General features: G+C 50.6%; 1 protein-coding gene across 1 annotated transcript in view; it reads left to right on the forward strand.

Annotated features, from left to right (window-relative positions):
* The first annotated feature begins 281 nt into the window (after positions 1 to 281).
* ITGA11 (integrin subunit alpha 11) overlaps positions 282 to 18,921 on the forward strand; it is a 31,396-nt gene continuing 12,756 nt past the window's right edge. The window contains exons 1-16 of the mRNA XM_066328180.1: positions 282 to 360; positions 974 to 1,065; positions 2,625 to 2,739; positions 4,578 to 4,705; positions 5,525 to 5,673; positions 6,288 to 6,432; positions 7,421 to 7,586; positions 9,191 to 9,261; positions 9,738 to 9,882; positions 10,502 to 10,650; positions 11,792 to 11,932; positions 12,985 to 13,188; positions 13,905 to 14,035; positions 14,915 to 15,081; positions 16,812 to 16,954; positions 18,448 to 18,558. Of these exons, the coding sequence (XP_066184277.1) occupies positions 1,015 to 1,065; positions 2,625 to 2,739; positions 4,578 to 4,705; positions 5,525 to 5,673; positions 6,288 to 6,432; positions 7,421 to 7,586; positions 9,191 to 9,261; positions 9,738 to 9,882; positions 10,502 to 10,650; positions 11,792 to 11,932; positions 12,985 to 13,188; positions 13,905 to 14,035; positions 14,915 to 15,081; positions 16,812 to 16,954; positions 18,448 to 18,558 (2,016 nt within the window). The 5' untranslated portion in view covers positions 282 to 360; positions 974 to 1,014. The remainder of the gene's footprint in view (positions 361 to 973; positions 1,066 to 2,624; positions 2,740 to 4,577; positions 4,706 to 5,524; positions 5,674 to 6,287; positions 6,433 to 7,420; positions 7,587 to 9,190; positions 9,262 to 9,737; positions 9,883 to 10,501; positions 10,651 to 11,791; positions 11,933 to 12,984; positions 13,189 to 13,904; positions 14,036 to 14,914; positions 15,082 to 16,811; positions 16,955 to 18,447; positions 18,559 to 18,921) is intronic.

Raw genomic sequence — 18,921 nt, forward strand, 5'->3', positions numbered from 1 at the left:
TGGGACAGGATCCTGCCAGGAACCCGCTCCTTGCAGGAATTCCAGAATTCCAGAATTCCAGGTGGTGGAGGCCCATTCCCGCTGCTCCGGCGGGACGAGAAGGAGAAGTTGTCCTTCCACTGAGCTTGGGACAATGGCTGGTGTCAGGACGTTCTCCTGCCGCTCCCAAATCGAGGAATCGTGGCCGTGGGATCCCTTTTCCCATGGGATTCCCGTTCTCCTGGCACTGAGCGATCCATGTTTTCCGCAGGCTGGTGGTGGGAGCTCCGTACGAATCCAACGGGCAGCAGAAGACCGGAGACGTCTACAAGTGTCCGGTGCCGAGTGAGGGCCACGGGAACTGCACCAAGCTCAACCTGGGTACGGCCCCTTCCCGGCATCCCAACATCCCAAATTATCCCTGAAATAACGGGATATTGGGGAGGAATTCATCCCTGGGATGGTGGAATTCCCAGAGAAACCCCTCTGGATCCCTGGGAGTGTCCAAGGTGGAAGGTGGCACTGGGGGGGATTTAAATTCCGTCAATCACAAGTTATTCCGTGATTCCCAGTTTGCTTCCCAAAGGGAGAGCTCTGGCTCACGGGGAGCTGAGGTTTCCAGAGATCAGGATTTGGGATGCAGCTCAGTGACGTTTAGGATTGACAGGGCTGCCCTGGGGGCTGTTCCAAATTTTCTTTTATTCCCATGGGGAAAAAACAAGGATTCCCTGGCTCGGGAATCCGGGATGAGGAGCTGAGTCCTCTGAGAGTTTTCCTCCTCTCCAACTCCCAACTCATTCCCCAAAAAAATTCCCTTCCTTGGTTGTTCATCTGGGAAAAAAACCCAATTCTCCAAAAATTCCAAAAATCCCCCAAACCCCGAATCACACCGGCAGAAACCCCTCTTGGACACACAATTCCCGGTTGTTCCGGGGATCCCGGGGGGCGTTTGGGATTTCCCGGGAATGTCGCTGACGCCGGCCCCTCTCCCAAGGCCGGGTGACGCTGTCCAACGTGTCGGAGCGCAAGGACAACATGCGCCTGGGCCTGAGCCTGGCCTCCAACCCCAGGGACAGCAGCGTCCTGGTGAGCGCCGGGAATGCGGGAATGCGGGCTGGGAATGCGGGAATGTGGGCTGGGAATGCGGGAATGCGGGCTGGGAATGTGGGAATGTGGGCTGGGAGTTTGGGAGTTCGGGCATGTGGGAATTTGGGAATGCACGGTGGGAATTTGGGCATATGGGAGTGCAGGAATGTGGGCCTGGAATTTGGGAATGCGGGAATGCAGGCTGGGAATGTGGGAATGTGCACTGGGAATGTGGGCTGGAAATCTGGGAATGTGGGCTGGAAATTTGGGAATGTGGGCCAGGAATTTGAGAATGCGGGAATGCAGGAATTTGGGAATGGAGGACGGGAATCTGGGAATGCAGGAATGTGGGCTGGAAATTTGGGAATGCGCACCGGGAATTCGGGAATATGGGAATGTGGGAATTTGGGAATGTGGGAATGCAGGCTGGGAATTTGGGAATGTGGGCCAGGAATTTGGGAATGTGGGCCAGGAATTTGGGAATGTGTCACGGGAATGTGCAGCAGGACAGGGAAGAGTTGGGAGGCTCCTGTTGGTGGGGTTTTGTTGGCGGGATGTGGGGAGCGTTGTAGGGAATTGTTCAGGAAATGAAATGAAATAGAATGAAATGGAATATAACGAGAGTGAAATTAAATAAAAATAAAATGAAGTAAATTAAAATAAAATAAAATAAACATAATAAAAGGAAAAAGATAAAGACAAAAATAAATGAAGTAAAAGGAAATAAAGTGAAATGAAATTAAATTAAATAAAGTAAAAGATACAAAATAAAATAAAATAAAATTTGTACTTTTATGATCCTGGCCTTTTCCAAATCAGGATGTTTTATGATTCCATTCTATTTATCTCTATTTCTATATTAATATATAGTATTATATGATATATGTGGAAACAATTTGAGGTATTATGTTATAAATATCTCCTTCACTGTATACATGATAAATAGATGTAAAACATGTAAATATTTACAGAACCTTATTATTTATAAATGTATTTTATAGATGGTAAATATTTATAATTCCATATTATATTATATATTAGAATATATTTTAATAAACATATAATATTTTATATGATTATTTATATTATATTATATTATATTATATTATATTATATTATACATTACTGTAATAGAATGTATTACAAAGATATATATAGTTATTATTATTATTAATAATAGATTTATTCTATTTTTTCATGCATTTATTCATTTATTTATTATGGAATCTCCATCCCTGGAAGTGTCCAACACCAGGATGGACAAATCTTGGAATAACCTGCCCAATTGTGGAATTCTGGATTTTTTGGAGTTATGGAATTAATTATGGAACTATGGAATTAATTATGGAATGATGGAGTACTGAAATGATGGAATGATGGAATGTTTCCCATCCCATAGCCAGGACAGGAACAAGACCTTGCAGCTCCATCCCAACCCATCCCAGAATTCCAGGATTCCCTGTTTCCTGCCCCACCTCACACATTCCGTGGGGAGAAGCTGCCCACACATCCATGGAAAAGGGATCCTCTGGGGCCAATCCCGCTTTCTCCCCCCCCAGGCCTGCAGCCCGCTGTGGTCCCACGAGTGCGGCAGCTCCTACTACACCACGGGAATGTGCTCCCGCGTCAACGCCAACTTCCGCTTCTCCCGGACCGTGGCGCCGGCCCTGCAGAGTGAGCGCCGGGATCCCGGCTCCTGTCCCCAGTCCCTGCTCCCATCATCCCGGCTCCAATCCCTGATCCCATCCCAGCTCCTGTCCCCAGTCCCTGCTCCCATCATCCCGGCTCCAATCCCTGTTCTCATCCCGGCTCCAATCCCTGTTCCCATCCCGGCTCCAATCCTTGTTCCCATTCCAGCTCCAATCCCTGATCCCATCCCGGCTCCAATCCCTGCTCCCATCCCAGCTCCAATCCTTGTTCCCATCCCAGCTCCAATCCCTGATCCCATCAAAGCTCCAATCCCTGCTCCCATCCCAGCTCCAATCCCTGATCCCATCCTGGCTCCAATCCCTGATCCCATCCCAGCTCCAATCCCTGTTCTCATCCCGGCTCCAATCCCTGCTCCCATCCCTGCCCCCATCCCTGTTCCAATCCCAGCTTCCATCCCGGCTCCCGTCCCTGCTCCAATCCTTGTTCCCATTCCAGCTCCAATCCCTGCTCTGATCCCTGCTCCAGTTCTGGCTCCAATCCCTGTTCCAATCCCAGCTCCAATCCTGGTTTCAGTCCTGATTTCAATCCCAGCTCTGATCCCGGCTCCAATTCTTCTTCCCATCTCTGCTCTGTTCCCAGCTCCAATCCCAGCTCCAGTCCCAGCTCCAATCCCAGTCCCAGTCCCAGCTCTGATCCCAGTCTGGCTGCACAAAACAAATCCCTCATGGACCAGGAGTTAAATACGTTGGAATTTGGGAATTTAGAGCTGGGATTTTATTTTGGAGGGTTTGAATGACATTTCCTGGTTTTCCTGGAGCTGGGAAGGATTCCCAGAAGCCTGTCCTGCTCCCGGGAGCTCCTCATCCCATGGGATGTGATTCCCCAGCTCCAGAAGCCCTCTGGTGCTGCTGAATTCCCAGGGCTGGGAAAAATGGGATTTTGGCAGGAAAGGCAGAGGCCACCTCCAAATTCCCAGGGCATAAAGAGGGGCTTGGAAAAATGGGATTTTCGGGATCAAGGCAGTAAAGGCATCATCGAATTCCCAGTGCCACTTCCCTCGTCATGTTCCAGCCCTCGCTGCAAAGGACAGTTGGGATTTCAGGCAGTTTTCGGAAGTTTTTATTTAGTGGGATGCAGGGTCAGCTCCTCTCCCTCATCCCGGGATGGGATGGAGATGGAGGCACACAGAGGATCCCAGTGATCCATGAGCAACTCCAATCCAGGGATTCTTTCATCCATAAATTCCTATCAGGTGAAAGAGCAGCTGATAAATCTCTGAAATCCAGGATCATCCTGGACTTTTCCAGGGAATGCTGTAAAACATCAGTGAGACGCGAGATGATCCCGAACAATTTTGCCCACTGGAAAAAAAAAATCCTTAAATCCTTCCTGCTCCGGTGGCAGAGCCGAGCCCTGGGGTCCCCTCCGGGGTTTTTGGCTGCCTCGGAGCCGAGGATTTGACGGGAAAAGGAGGAAATGTCTGCCTCGTGTTCCATGGCAGGGCCGGGAATGACTCAGGGATCAGGCACGGCTCTGCGGGAGGAGCGGAGCCGGATCCCGCTCCTCTTTGAAGTGTGGAATGATATTAGACGGGATCAAATTCCAGAGCTGAATCCCAAATGATGCCGCCGAGTGTTATTCCTGGGGAAGTGATCCTGTCTTTTTTTCTCGGCGGGGAGGATTCCTGTGGCTTCTCCCCACCTTTGGGAGCACAAAGTTCTTTCCCAAATGATTGAAATTCGAATTTTTATTTTTTTTTCTCCTCCCAATAAATCCTAAGAGGAAGTAACTGGCTGGAAGTGAAGCCGTAAATCTGCCCCTTCACAAGAGGGCTTTTAATAAATCCCTGGATTTTTCCACAGGATGCCAGACCTACATGGACATCATCATCGTTCTGGATGGATCCAACAGCATTTATCCTTGGGTTGAAGTCCAGCACTTCCTGATAAACATCCTGAAGAAGTTTTACATTGGTCCTGGGCAGATCCAGGTGAGGCCCTGAACCATTTGTGTCATCCCGGGGCCATTCCCAAAAGTCCCTTTTCTGTCCAAATATTGGGATTTGTCGAAATATTGGGATTTTTAACTCATCCCGTGGGGAAAACTTCTCCCATTAAAGTCCCTAAGAGAGCTGTGGAAGGATCCCACACCCCACATTCCCCATCCCAGCGGGAACAGGGAGGATGAAACCCCACGGAAAGGAGCTCTCCATGCTTTACTCACTCCGAGTAATCACAGGTTGATTTAGGCCGGAATTTGGGCCAGGATTTGAGCAGGAATATCCCAAATTTTCCCAAATAAGCCAGTTTGGTCCCACCCAGAGATGCTGTGGCACAGCACGGCGCAGCACACTCCCAAAACTTGGGAGCACAGAGCCATAAAATTGGGAATTATTATTGCTCCCGTGGGAGGGAAAACTTGGAATGAGAGACAGAACTTTTTCCGGTGGGTTTGTGTCGCTGCTCACGACACAAAAGAACTCACCCATCAGGTTGAAGTGAGGCGAAAGAAGGGAAGTTTATTATTATTTGGGGTTTTGGAGTTTGACCAAGGATTGGAGGACAGCAGGGACACCTCTCCGACCCCAGTGGTCAGTGCAGAAATCTCTCACAGAGAGGAATGAAAACGATCCGCTTTGTTTATGGTACACGCATGAGACTCTCCAACAGAAACACGTCAACAGTATCAGAAGGCTGAAAATAAAAGTGACATTTTTGGTGGCCGATGGCGATTTTGGCGGCTGGCAACGCCCGCGGTGGGCGGGACCTCGCTCCATCGGCGTTTTCAGCCACATTCCCGTCGTTCCCAGGTGGGAGTCGTCCAGTACGGAGAGGACGTGGTCCACGAGTTCCACCTGAACGACTACAGGTCGGTGCAGGACGTGGTGGCCGCCGCCAGCCACATCGAGCAGCGCGGCGGCACCGAGACCCGCACCGCCTACGGCATCGAGTTCGCTCGGTAAAACCCCTCCCTCTCCCGCTCCTGTTCCCGGGAAAACCTCCCAATCCTCCTTTTTTTCCTCCCTCTCCCGTTCAACGACAGGGGAAGCTCTGGGGTTTTGTAGGAAAACGGTTTTTGTGGGAAGTTTCGTTTGAATGGCTGTCGCTGTAGGACACGAAATGGACGACACGCACGCGGTCGTCAGGGCAGAAAGAGAGAAATCCATTTTTCTACTTCTGTTTATGTAGATTTTTGACAATGACCGTGGATTGGAGGATGAGGTTGCCACCTCTCCAACCCCGCTGGTCAGACCAGAAGTCCATCAATCCTCCCTTCTCAAGAGAGGAAGGATAAACAAGAAGGACAGTTCCGATAACGTCACTTTGTTTACATGAAAATCTGTGAGAAACTCCACTGCAAAAATGCGAAAAATCAGGAGGCTGAAAAAGATCAGGGCTTGAAAGTTAGCGCTCTTCAGCTCGAAAAGCTTAAAATTTTTAGCTTCTAAAACACCAGAACTTTAAAAAAAAACAGGAAAAAAAACCCCCCAGAGGTGTGCCGGGGGCGGGCTGGGCCGAGGCACCGCGGAGCCGGCGGGGCTGAGCCAGCCCAGGGCATCTCTTCACTTGCAGCTCGGAAGCGTTTCGGAAAGGTGGCCGGAAAGGGGCAAAGAGAGTAATGATTGTCATCACAGATGGAGAGTCCCACGACAGCCCAGACCTGGAGAAGGTGATCGAGGACAGCGAGAGGGACAACGTCACCAGATACGCCGTGGCGGTGAGTGAGGAGGGGTTTGGGGTTGTGGGGGTCCTGCAGAGCTCGGTGGTGCTCCAGGAATCACAAAGCACCAGGACAGTCCATCCCTGCTGCTCCCAGAGCATTCCGAGAGGTCCTGTCTGTCCCCGCTGCTTCCAGAACATTCCGAGAGGTCCCTGTGTTCTCCAGGGATCCCAGAGTACAAGGACAGCCCATCTCCACTGCTCCTGGATCATTCCAAAAGGTCCTGTCCATTCCCAATGCTCTGAGAACATTCCAAGAGACCCCACTGGAGCGTTCCTGGAGCATTCCAAGAGCTCCTTGGGGTTGTTCATCCCCACTGTTCCCAGAGCATTCCAAGAGGTCCTGTCCATCCCCACTGCTCCTGGAGCATTCCAAGATCTCCTTGTGGTCTCCTTGTGTCCATCTCCACTGCTCCTGGAACATTCCAAGAGCTCCTGGTGGTCTCCTTGTGTCTATCCCCACTGCTCCTGGAACATTCCAAGAGCTCCTTGTGGTCTCCTTGTGTCCATCTCCACTGCTCCTGGAACATTCCAAGAGCTCCTGGTGGCTGCTGCTGCATTTGGGATTCCCAGTCAGGATTCAGAGCAGGTGCTGGGACCAGGGACAGGCAGGACCCCAAATCCCACGAGGAACGTCCAGCCTGGTGGGACTGCAGCAGTTCCTCTGTTTGTCCCCACAAAGCGGGGTCAGATCCGAGGACGGGGTTTCTCCCACATGGACACCCCAAAGGGATTTGGGATGGCTCCACCCACGCTGGGAAAATGTCCCTGAGGAGCTGCTGACCCTTCATCTCTGGAAGTGTCCAAGGAATGTTGGATGGGGCTTGGAGCAGCCTGGGATAGAGGAAGGCATCCCTGCCCATGGAATGGGAGGAGCTTTTTCCCAACCCAAAACCATCCAGGAACGGGACGAGCTTTAATATCCCAACCCAAACCCATCCGGGAATTCAAATTCCATGGAAGTCTGGCCTTTCATTCCCGACCAGGTCTTGGGCTACTACAACAGGAGAGGGATCAACCCCGAGGCCTTTCTGAACGAGATCAAATTCATCGCCAGCGACCCCGACGACAAACACTTCTTCAACGTCACCGACGAGGCCGCGCTCAAGGACATCGTGGACGCCCTGGGAGAGAGGATCTTCAGCCTGGAAGGTGAGGGGTGCTCCTCCCTGGCTGGGAATGTCAGGCCGATCCCTTTTTTCCCAAGTTTGGATGTGGGTTCCTAAAATCTGAGCCAAATTCTGCTTGGAATATCCTCAGATTTAAGGAAATGTCTTTATTTCTTTCTCCTTTCTGGGAGAAAGGATCTTCAGCCTGTGAGGTGAGGGATGTTCCTCCCAGGCTGAAAATGTGAAGCTGATCCATTTTTTTTTTTCCCCAAATGTGGATGTGGGTTCCTAAAATCTGAGCCCAAAATCCTGCTTGGAATATGCTCAGATTTAAGGAAATGTCTTTATTTATTTCTCCTTTCTGGGAAAAAGGATCTTCAGCCTGGAAGGTGAGGGACGCTCCTCCCAGCCTGGGAATGTCAGGCTGATCCCTTTGTTTTCCCAAATTTGGACGTGGCTTCCGCAATATCTTGAGATTTAAGGAAATGTCTTTATTTGGAGTGGCGGCATCCCTCAGATATCGGGAGCACGGTTCCCTTTTCCAAAGGACACACACCTCATTCCAGCCGCAGGAATTCTGGTGGCTCCGATTCTCCTTTTTATAGAAAAACCTTGGAGATTCGGTATGGGGGGAATTTGGGCATCGGTGTCTTCCTCATCCATCAAATTCCAGGCTCACAAAACAGGAAAACCCACACGCGGGAGCTTCCTGGGGTGCCAGACACCGGGAGATTATGGGAATGATGTCGGGATTTTGGGTTTGTCGGCTGAAACTAAATACCAGGAAATATTTCTGTCTTAAATGCCGGCTCTTGTGACAACTTTGTCACTCTCCCGAACTAAATTTATCCGAATTTCTGAGGGAAAAAAAATGCAGCCTGGAATGAAAAACTGGAACGGAAGATGGAGGGCTCACACTGGGGATGGAACATCTCAGATTTGGGCAATTTTTGCTCAAACCCCCTCACAAACTTCTCATGAGTTTCCCAGTTTTCTCTGTCCAGCCTGGCACTTCCCCGTGGAAGTTGCCTTGGATGAGGAATTCCCCCAGCTGGAATTACGGAGCAGAAACGTCCAAATCCTTATTTTTGGGTGATCTTTGAGGAAACTGGAACCCCAGCAGAGCTCCCAGACAGCACGAGGTTGTGGGATTGGGGGATTTAGGGAGAAATGAGACCATCAGAGGGATATGGAGCTGCTGGAACAGTTCCAGAGGATCCATGGAGCTGCTCCCAGAGCTGGAGCCCCTTTGGGAGAGCTGGGAATGTTCACCTGGAGAGGAGAAGGATCCAGGGAATCCTCAGAGCTCCTTCCAGGGGCTCCAGGAGAGCTGGAGAGGGACTGGGGACAAGGGACAGGACACAGGGAATGGCTTCAGAGTGGAGAAGGGGAGATTTAGATGGATATTGGGAAGGAATTCCTGCCTGGGAGGGTGATGAGGGGTTGGGATGGAATTTCCAGAGAAGCTGTGGCTGCCCCTGGATCCCTGGAATGTCCAAGGGCAGGTTGGACAGGGCTTGGAGCAGCCTGGGATAGTGGGAAATGTCCCTGCCCAAGGAAGGGCTGGAATGGGAACCCAGCACAGCTCCAGGAAAGCAAAACTGTCCACGGAACACAAATTCCCATTTTTTGTTTGTTTGTTTGAAGGGACCAACAAGAACGAGATCTCCTTCGGCCTGGAAATGTCCCAGACTGGATTTTCCTCCCACGTTGTGGAAGTAAGAGAGGAAACGTGGGGATTTGGGGTTTTTTTGTTCCTGCCTCGTCCTGTTTATCACCCTCCCGCTCCAGGTGGGGGATTTGGGATAAATTATTAATTGTGGAGATCAGTCATTAAAATGGGGATGAGGGAATGCTGCTGGATTATCCCATGGGAAAGGGAGGGGCTGGGAGACCTGAGAATTCCTTGGGATCTGCAGCAGATCCTCCCGATGCCGTGACCTCTCGGGAGGGGCGTGCTGGGATGTCCATGGAAAAAATTGTTTGGGAATTTCCTGGGGAGAAAAAAGCACACTGGAAAACCAGGAATAGGGTGGAAATGTCACTCCAGCCTTTTTAAAACCCTCCAGCATTCCAGGTGGTTTTTTTGGAACAATGTTTTTCCTGCTCTCTGTGGGATCAGAGGGGTGGGATCTCCTCCACCTGGGAAGAAAATCCCAGAAGAAAATCCCATCACACCCCTGTTTTCCCACAGGACGGGATCCTGCTGGGAGCAGTGGGAGCCTACGACTGGAACGGAGCCGTCCTGAAGGAAACCAGCAGCGGGAAGGTGATTCCTCTGCGGGAATCCTACCTGCAGGAATTCCCTGAGGAGCTCAAAAACCACGGAGCCTATCTAGGTGGGAAACCGGCTGTCGCGTGGGGAAATTCGGGATTTCATCCCTAAAATTAGGATATTCCTCGGGGAAAACCTGTGGGATGGAGCATAAGGGTTGTGCTCACCCGGGAAGAGCCCGGCTCCGACCTCGGAGCGGGATTTAAATGGGATTTAGATTCAGGAGCAGCCCAGCCAGCGGGTCATCCGCGGCTTTCCTTGGAATGATTTCAAAGCGCCGATGGAATTTCATGCCTGGGCAGGAAATACCTGCTGGGCTAATCCATTCCATGTGCAGCTCTGGAATAAAAATATCGGCCTGGGCCGTGAAACGAGGCCTCTTCTCAGAGATGTGGGCCAGGAGAGAGGTGGGATTCCATGGGATCGGCACCTCAGGGCTCTGCCCCGGGAATGTGGGCACGTGGTTGATCCGTGGGGTGACAGCGCAGTGTCCCCCAGGGGAGCTGGGGTGGCTGTGGGTGTCCCAAGGGACAATAAGAAAAAAAAAAAAAATCTCCCCAACCGGGTTTCAAAAGATGGAATAAAATAAACTTTTTGGCTTTTTTTGTCACAAAACCCGAGAGGGGCGGGCTGACGGAAAGCAGAACCTGGGAATTCTCACTGGGTGCCCATCCCTTCCCCAGGTTACACCGTCTCCTCCGTGGTCTCCACCCAGCACCAGCGGGTTTACGTGGCGGGAGCGCCGCGCTTCAACCACACGGGAAAAGTCATCCTCTTCAGCATGCACAGCAACAGGAACCTCACCATCCACCAGGCCCTCAAGGGAGAGCAGGTAATTCCGGCCGGGAATGCCACGGAATTCCCTCCCCATGGAAAAATCAACCCTCTCCCTTGTGGAGTTTCTTATTTTCTTCCTTTTAGAGCCGGGGTTAAAGCACAGGAGCCGCGGTTTTGTGTTTGGACTTGGTGTTTATTAATTATTATCTATTATTATTATTATTATCGATTATTATTATTATTACTCAGTGTTTATTATTATTATTGTTGTTATTATTATTATTATTATTATTATTATTATCTACAATTACAGTCTCACAACTCGTAGGTTCTAGCCAACAAAATAGAAAATGGCCCCATCTCTATCTCTTCCCAAGGTCTTTGAAGCACAAATTGTCCAGTTACGGAAGGACACGTAAATTATTTTGATAAGAATTAATAAACCTCTGAGTTGGAACAAGAAATTTAATCGCATTTAATCCCGACTCTGGCAGAAAAAAGAAGATAAAAAGCAGCACAAGGACGAGCCCGTAACAGCAAGCAACACATCATCTGTGTCCTAGCCTGAACATTTAACAGTTATTAACTCATCTTTGTATTTCCTAACTTCATCGATATAAATCACTTCTATCCCTTGGCTGAAAACTCTTTGGAATCTTGACTTTGAAATCCTCCCGGGGGATGGTGGCATCATTCCCAGCCCATCCTGTCGATAGTGTTGAAACACAAAATCCCAGGGTGATTATACCCAGGTGTTTTTATTGAAGAGCTTTGGGAATCAGGGGCACAGGGAACCAAATCTGACTCCGACGTATATTTGGGATGGACGCGTTTTTATACCCTTTCGTTATATAACTGCATATTAATTATTAAACCCATATTGTTCTATTGTGTGAATTCTTGTAGTTTTCATCGGGGCCCCCCAAACATCGTTTGTCGTGATTCTGAAGCAATAATCATATTCCAGTGCCAAACAATCATTACATTAATCAATCATACAATTTATCATTATGCAGGCGCAGTTTGACGCCATCCAGCGAAGACAAAACCCAACCTTCGTTTCCAGGGCCTGCGTAGTTCGCCTTCCCTTTCCCAGGCCTATCCAACTTTTCTTTCCATCTCCCCTGAGCCTATTGCACACAATTCCCATGATTTTTGGGATCGTTTTAACCCTGTGCTGTCCCTGTCCCGCCCAGATCGGCTCCTACTACGGCAGCGAGATCAGCTCCCTGGACGTGGACGGCGACGGCGTCACCGACGTGCTGCTGGTGGGCGCGCCCATGTTCTTCAGCGAGGGCAGGGAGAGGGGCAAGGTCTACGTCTACGCCCTGCACGGGGTGAGTGGCACCTGGGGACACCGCGGGATGTGGCAGCCACGTCCCCCCATGGGGGTTTTTTTTTGTCTTCTTTTATTCTGCCAGAGCCGCGTTTAAACGCGGTTTTCTTGTTGGGACTCGGATGTTTATTAGTTCTGATCTGCGGTGCAGTCTCACGGGTATTGGCGATCGAGGAGAGATGGGATTCGGTGATCAGGTTTTGATTTTACTCAGGTTTGCCAAAAGCTGATATACCATTTCAGGAAGGTCAATAATTTCTACGATGATAATTAGATTAAAAGATCATACAAACAACTCGTGCATTTTACAACATCTTTCTCCTAGGGGATTGATCGAGTCTCTCCTCTTCCCATAAACAGGTTCAATCCCATCTTCTGTAATCTCAAAGTTCTGTCTGTTCCTGCCGTGGCATCCCAATTATCAAACCAGCCGTGCTAATTAAGTCTGTCTTACCCTTTGTCATGTGTATTCCCACACACAGGTTGTCAGTTCTAACCAAAAAGGTTAAAAATGGCTCCGTCTCTGTCTCTTACCAAGGTCTTTTATCTTTTATTATTAACAAATTGTCCAGTTATGAAAGGACACCTGGATTATTTTTACTTTCCCAATAACCCAGTAGCCAACCAAAAATTATTTTTGCTTTCCCTTTACTAACCCAGTAACCAACTACTGTTATTATGGGATTTATTCTTAGTACGGAATATTAAGATGACAATGAAATTTGTTCATTAAATTACATTAAAAATTGTTCTTAATGTGGAACGTCACTATGGAAAATTACCGTTTAATTTATGTTTATTATGGAGTTTATAAGTTATATGGGATATTATTATTTATATAGAATATTGTTATTGATATAGATTATTATTATTACTATTATTATTAATGATGATGAGGAGGATGTGCTCCAAAATCCCACATCCCTGGGAATGCTCTCGCCTCCTCCCTCGGAGAATCCCTCCCACGTTTGCTCGGGGCTCTCTCCTCTTTCCAGCCTTGCTGCTGACACTTTGGGAATTATTTCCCTTCCCTTTTCTTTCTCCCCTTGGCAGAACCTCTTCGTTCCCAGCGGATCCCTCGTGGACCTCCCGAGTTACCAGAATTCCCGTTTTGGCTCCTGCATCGCCGCCGTCCCCGACCTCAACCAGGACTCCTACAACGACCTGGTGGTGGGCGCCCCTCTGGAGGACGAGCACCAAGGAGCCATTTACGTTTTCCTTGGGTTCCAGAAGACCATCCTGAGGAAGTACAAGCAGGTGGGGCTTCCCTGTGCTCGGTTTTCCTCATCTTCCATGGGAATAAATATAATTCCTTCCCTGTTTTAAGGAGCAATGGAGCAAATCCACCCCCGGGATTTAATTGTTAATTATTTCAGCCGTTCTGTATTGTATATATAATTGTGTTGTATAATAATATAATTATGTTGTAATATAATATAATTTTATCCCCTCTTTTGAGGCAGCCAAGACAAAATGTTGGAATTCGAGCGTGGGAGCAGCAGTGGTGGATCCCCATCCCTGCTGGGATTTAAGATGTGTGGATGTGGCACTTGGGGACACTGGTGGTGGCCTTGGCATTGCCAGGGGATGGTTGGGCTCCACAATCCTGGATGGCTTTTCCAACCTCAATTATTCCATGGAATAGCGGGGGGAAAAAGGCTTGGAATTAGAGGCAAGGCTTAGCGTTTATTGCCAGGGATTGCTATAGATTAATTAATTAATTAACTGGAAATAAATTATTTTTGTTTATTGCGCTTTTGATGAATGTGAATTACGGTGGGCAGATCCAGTAGAAATCTTGGATGATGCCTCCAGACAGAAATCACTTTTATTCCCTGGAAAACCCACATTCAGTCACAACCTCTTGGAAGGGGGAATTTTCAGCAGCGAGCCGGAGCCAGCCTGGGCAAACCCTTGGCAGGCAGGGCCGCTCCTGCTGGAATCCAGCCTGGATCGCTCCCGTTCCCTTCCAGCGGATCGCCGCCACCGACCTCGCGCCGGGCCTGATGTATTTCGGGTGCAGCATCCACGGGCAGCTGGACCTGAACGAGGACGGGCTGGTGGACGTGGCCGTGGGCTCGCTGGGCAGCGCCGTGCTGCTGTGGTGAGCCCGCGATCCTTCGGTGTCCTCTCCCCATTCCCTCTGCCCCAAATCATCCCGGGAAAAACGGATCTCCCAGCAAACCCAGCCCCCTGTCCCATGGGATCTCAACGCCCTCAGGAGATGCCAGAGTTTGGCTTTCCATCGAGTTTCATCCCTAGTTCTCCAGAGGTTCTGAATTTGTTTGTGGGGATTTGCCCTGGGCTCCTTCTGGTCTGATTTAATTAGAGCAATATTTAATATAATAATGTATTATCATAATGATATATACGTATAGATATAAAAATCATTATAAATAATTATAAATTAATATAGTATAATATAATATAATATATTATATAATATAGTATAAGATAATATCATACAATATAATACAACGTTATATTATAATATATTATATTTTATTATATTGTATTGCATAAAACATAATATATAACACAATATATAACACAATACATAACGTTACATATAACATAACATATAACATAATATATAATATAACATAACACGATATGACACGATATGATATGGTATAATATATATGAGATATGATATGATATGATTGATATGATATAACCTAATATAGCATAATATAACATGGTATGATAAAATAATTTTATATTTAATATATCCTACATCCTAATAATTTTTATTCTAACAATATTGAAGTGATAGTCAATGTTTGGAGAGTCCTCTGAGGCTGCTGGGACGGAGGGTGGCTGTGCCCAGCCGAGATGGGTCACCCCTGGCCCTGCCTGGAGAGAGAGGCCCTTCGGTCTTCCCAACCCCCTGCAAAAAAAGAGGGAAAAGGAGCGAGAAAGGCAGAGCTGGGAGGCCCCGGGGTGTCCAGAGCCCATCCCACGCCCTGTGCCCACCCCGCAGGTCCCGCAGCGTGGTCAGGATCAACGCCAGCCTCCGCTTCGAGCCCCCCAAGATCAACATCTTCACCAAGGACTGCCGGCGCAACGGCAAGGAGGCCACCTGCATGCGGGCCTTCGTCTGCTTCACCGCCCTCTTCCTCTCCGCACACTTCCAGGCTGCCAGCGTGGGTAAGGACACAATCCCGATCCCTGCCTGGCTCAGCTCCGCAGCCCCGTGGAAAACCCGAATTTTGGGGTGGAAACCATCCAGGAGCTCCGAGGTGTCCATCGGCCGCTTCCGTGTCGCGTTTGTCCCTCTCCCGGCCGAGTCTCCAGGTTCTGGTGGTGGTTCTGCCAAAGGAAACACCCTCAGGATAAATCCCACCTGGCCCCTCACCTGTTCCCTGGGCTGGGCTGTCCTGGGATTTGCCATTCCGTGCTCCGTGTGGCGGGAATGTCACCCCTGTGGGACAGGAGAGGACGTTCCACGGGGCTCGGCCGCTCCCTCCCGCCGCGGCAGCGGGACACATCTGCCGGCCAGATGTGCCTTTTCCACAACATCCCTGGGAGGCTGTGGAGCTGTGGAACCTGCCAGCTCTGCTGCTAAACCCTGGGATGGGGCCGTGACCCCGAGTCACCCCGGCGGATTCCCGGGAGTCGGCGGAGCAGGGAGGCGATGGCGGCTCAGCCCCTGCAAAAGCTGTCCAAGGAAAATCGGGAGCCAAAGCCAAAGGAAAAACTCCCGTCGCCCAGAGCGAGGGTTTTGTTTTGTGCTGTCAAATCCAGATTTTTTTTTCTCCCTGCTGCTGTCCCTGTGGGATGAAATCAGAGCAGGATTTCCTTGTTTATTTTGATTTTATCTTTATTTCCACATGGAGGAGCCGCCCCCTGGATGAGCCCCTCTGCTCTGGAGCCGGGCTGGGAGAGCTGAGGGTGTCCAGCCAGTAAAGAGAGGAATCCAGGGAATCCTCAGAGCCCCTTCCAGGCCCTAAAGGGGCTCCAGGAGAACTGGAGAGGGACTGGGGACGAGGGCTGGAGGGACAGGACACAGGGAATGGCTTCAGAGTGGGAAAGGGAAGATTTAGATGGATATTGGGAAGGAATTCCTGCCTGGGAGGGTGATGAGGGGCTGGGCTGGAATTCCCAGAGCAGCTGTGGCTGCCCCTGGATCCCTGGAATGCCCAAGACCAGGCTGGATGAGGCTTGGAGCAGCCTGGGACTACTATCCAGGTGTCCCTGCCACGGCAGGGGCTGGAATGGGATGAGATTTAAGGTCCCTCCCAACCCAAACCATTCCGAGATTCTCTGTGGTTCCCTGAAATCCCGGCTTGGTTGGGAATCTCCAATTTCTTTCCAACAGCAGTGCAGGAAGCAAAGGATCTCCAAAAATCATCCAGGTGAGGGGTGTGCAAATAATCCCAAAAATCTTCCAGGTGAGGGGTGTGCAAATCCAAAAATCATCCAGGTGAGGGGTGTGCTCTGCTTCCTCCAAAGCAGCACAGGAACATTTGAGGGGCAAATAATCCCAAAAATCATCCAGGTGAGGGGTGTGCAAATCTAAAAATCATCCAGGTGAGGGGTGTGCAAATAATCCCAAAAATCATCCAGGTGAGGGGTGTGCAAATAATCCCAAAAATCATCCAGGTGAGGGGTGTGCAAATAATCCCAAAAATCATCCAGGTGAGGGGTGTGCTCCGTCTCCTCCAGGGCAGCAGCAGAACAGGGGATGTTGAGGTGCAGGTAACTCCGCTCCTGCACAGATTTCACACGGCGTCTCGCAATAACCCATTTCTAAATCTCCTCGTTTGGAGAAGGGGGGAAGCTTTTCCCAGAACCGTCTGGGATTTCCCCCAGCAGGGAATGAGCGGCTCTTTGCCCAGGGTTTGGGGTCAGAGCTGAGCTGGGCCTGTCCCTTGCAGGGCTCAGGTACAGCACGACCATCGACGAGCGCCGCTACTCGCCGCGGGCGCACCTGGACGAGGGCGGTGACAGGGTGACACCGAGGAGACTGGAGCTGCCGGGAGGGCAGGAGCTCTGCCACACCCTGCCCTTCCACGTCCTGGTGAGTGCAAGTTCTCTCCGTCCAGCCCTCGGTGGCTTTCCTGGGGTGGGGTTTTGTCCTGCTGGATCCATCCCACTGGATTTTGTCCTGCTGGATCCATCCCATTATGCTGGATTTTGTCCCATTGGATCCATCCTGCTGGGTTTTGTCCCACTGGATCCATCCCACTGGGTTTTGTCCTGCTGGATTCATCCCATTATGCTGGGTTTTGTCCCACTGGATCGATCCCACTGGATTATGTCCCATTGGATCCATCCCACTGGGTTTTGTTCCGCTGGATCTGTCCCACTGGATTTTGTCCTGCTGGATTTTGTCCTGCTGGATCCATCCTGCTGGGTTTTGTCCCATTGGATCCATCCCACTGGATTTTGTCCCATTGGATCCATCCCGCTGGATTTTGTCCCACTGGGTTTTGTCCCACTGGATCCATCCTGCTGGGTTTTGTCCCATTGGATCCATCCCACTGGATTTTGTCCCGTTGGATCCATCCCACTGGGTTTTGTCCCGTTGGATCCATCCCGCTGGATTTCGTCCCGCTAGGTTTTGTCCCGCTGGATCCCTCCCGGCCCGTTTGATGTGGTCAGGGAGGATGGAGCAGCCGGCATGTGTGTCCCCAAGCTGTGACATCACCGCGGCTCCCACGTGCTCCTCATCCTCCTCCTCCTCCTCGGGGAGGGCGTGCACTCCTCATCCCAGGGTCACTCTGCTTTTCCTGCTCCAAAAACCGGGAATGGTGATTTTTTTTCCATCAGGAACCGAGTGTCCCCGTGCCAGCCCCTGGCGCTGTCCCCTCCCTGGGCCACCAGGGTCCCAGCCCGGGGTGCAGAGCTGGTGGATCCGTCACTCGCGGGGAACAGCTGATGCACAAACCTGGCCAAACCCCAACATTCCCCGGGAATGAGGAGCAGAATCTCATGGAAGCCAGGCAGGCCCCGAGCTGCCAGACTGGCCCAGCCCCAAGCCCCGGCCTGAACTGCCGCGAACTTTTGGGAAATTGGAGGCTGGAGCTGGAGCTCGTGATTTAGCCCAAAAAAACCATCTCCCCTCAGAGCATTTCTCTGCACCCCGGGGCACGGCACGGGAGGAGCTCCCAGGGGCTTCCAGAGGGCAGGGTCAGGTGGGATATTGGGAAGGAATTCCCGGCTGGGATGGAATTCCCAGAGGAGCTGTGGCTGCTCCATCCCTGGAACGTCCAAAGTTGAGTTGGATGGGGTTTGGAGCAACCTTGGAACACGGGATCTGGTTTTTGGGGCAGCCTTGGAGCACGGGATCTGGTTTTGGAGGAACCTTGGAAAATGTGATGTGTTTTTTGAGAAACTTAGAGCACAGGATTTGTTTTTGGAGCAACCTTGGAGCACGGGATCTGGTTTTGGTTACATCCCAGCTCTGGGGTGGGGCTGCAGGACAGGTGTGTGACCTTGAGGGACACCCCGAGGTGCTGCCCCACCCCGGGCAGCCCTGGGCTCGTCCCCAACATTGTCCCTGTGCCACAGGACACGGCAGATTACGTGAAGCCGGTGACGTTCTCCATCGACTACGAGCTGGAGCAGCCCGAGCACGGCCCCATGCTGGACGACGGATGGCCCACCTCGCTCAGGGTCTCTGTAGGTAGCAGCTGTCACCTCCCTGGTGACACATCCCTGGTGACACCTCCCAAAGTGTCACCTCCCAAAGTGTCACCTCCCTGGTGTTGCCTCCCAAAGTGTCACCTCCCTGGTGACACCTCTTTTGTGCCACCTCCCAGATGACACCTGCCTGGTAACTCCTCCCAAATTGTCACCTCCCAGGGTACCACCACCTCCCAAAGTGTCACCTCCCAAAGTGTCACCTCCCAAAGTTCTACCTCCCAAAGTGTCACCTCCCAAAGTGTCACCTCCCAAAGTTCTACCTCCCAGGTGCCACCTGCCAGATGCCACCTCTTATGTGCCACCTCCCAGATGACACCTCCCTGGTGACTCCTCCCACAT

The sequence above is a fragment of the Sylvia atricapilla genome, chromosome 13 (genome assembly GCF_009819655.1).
Source record: "Sylvia atricapilla isolate bSylAtr1 chromosome 13, bSylAtr1.pri, whole genome shotgun sequence".
Classification (NCBI taxonomy): domain Eukaryota; kingdom Metazoa; phylum Chordata; class Aves; order Passeriformes; family Sylviidae; genus Sylvia; species Sylvia atricapilla.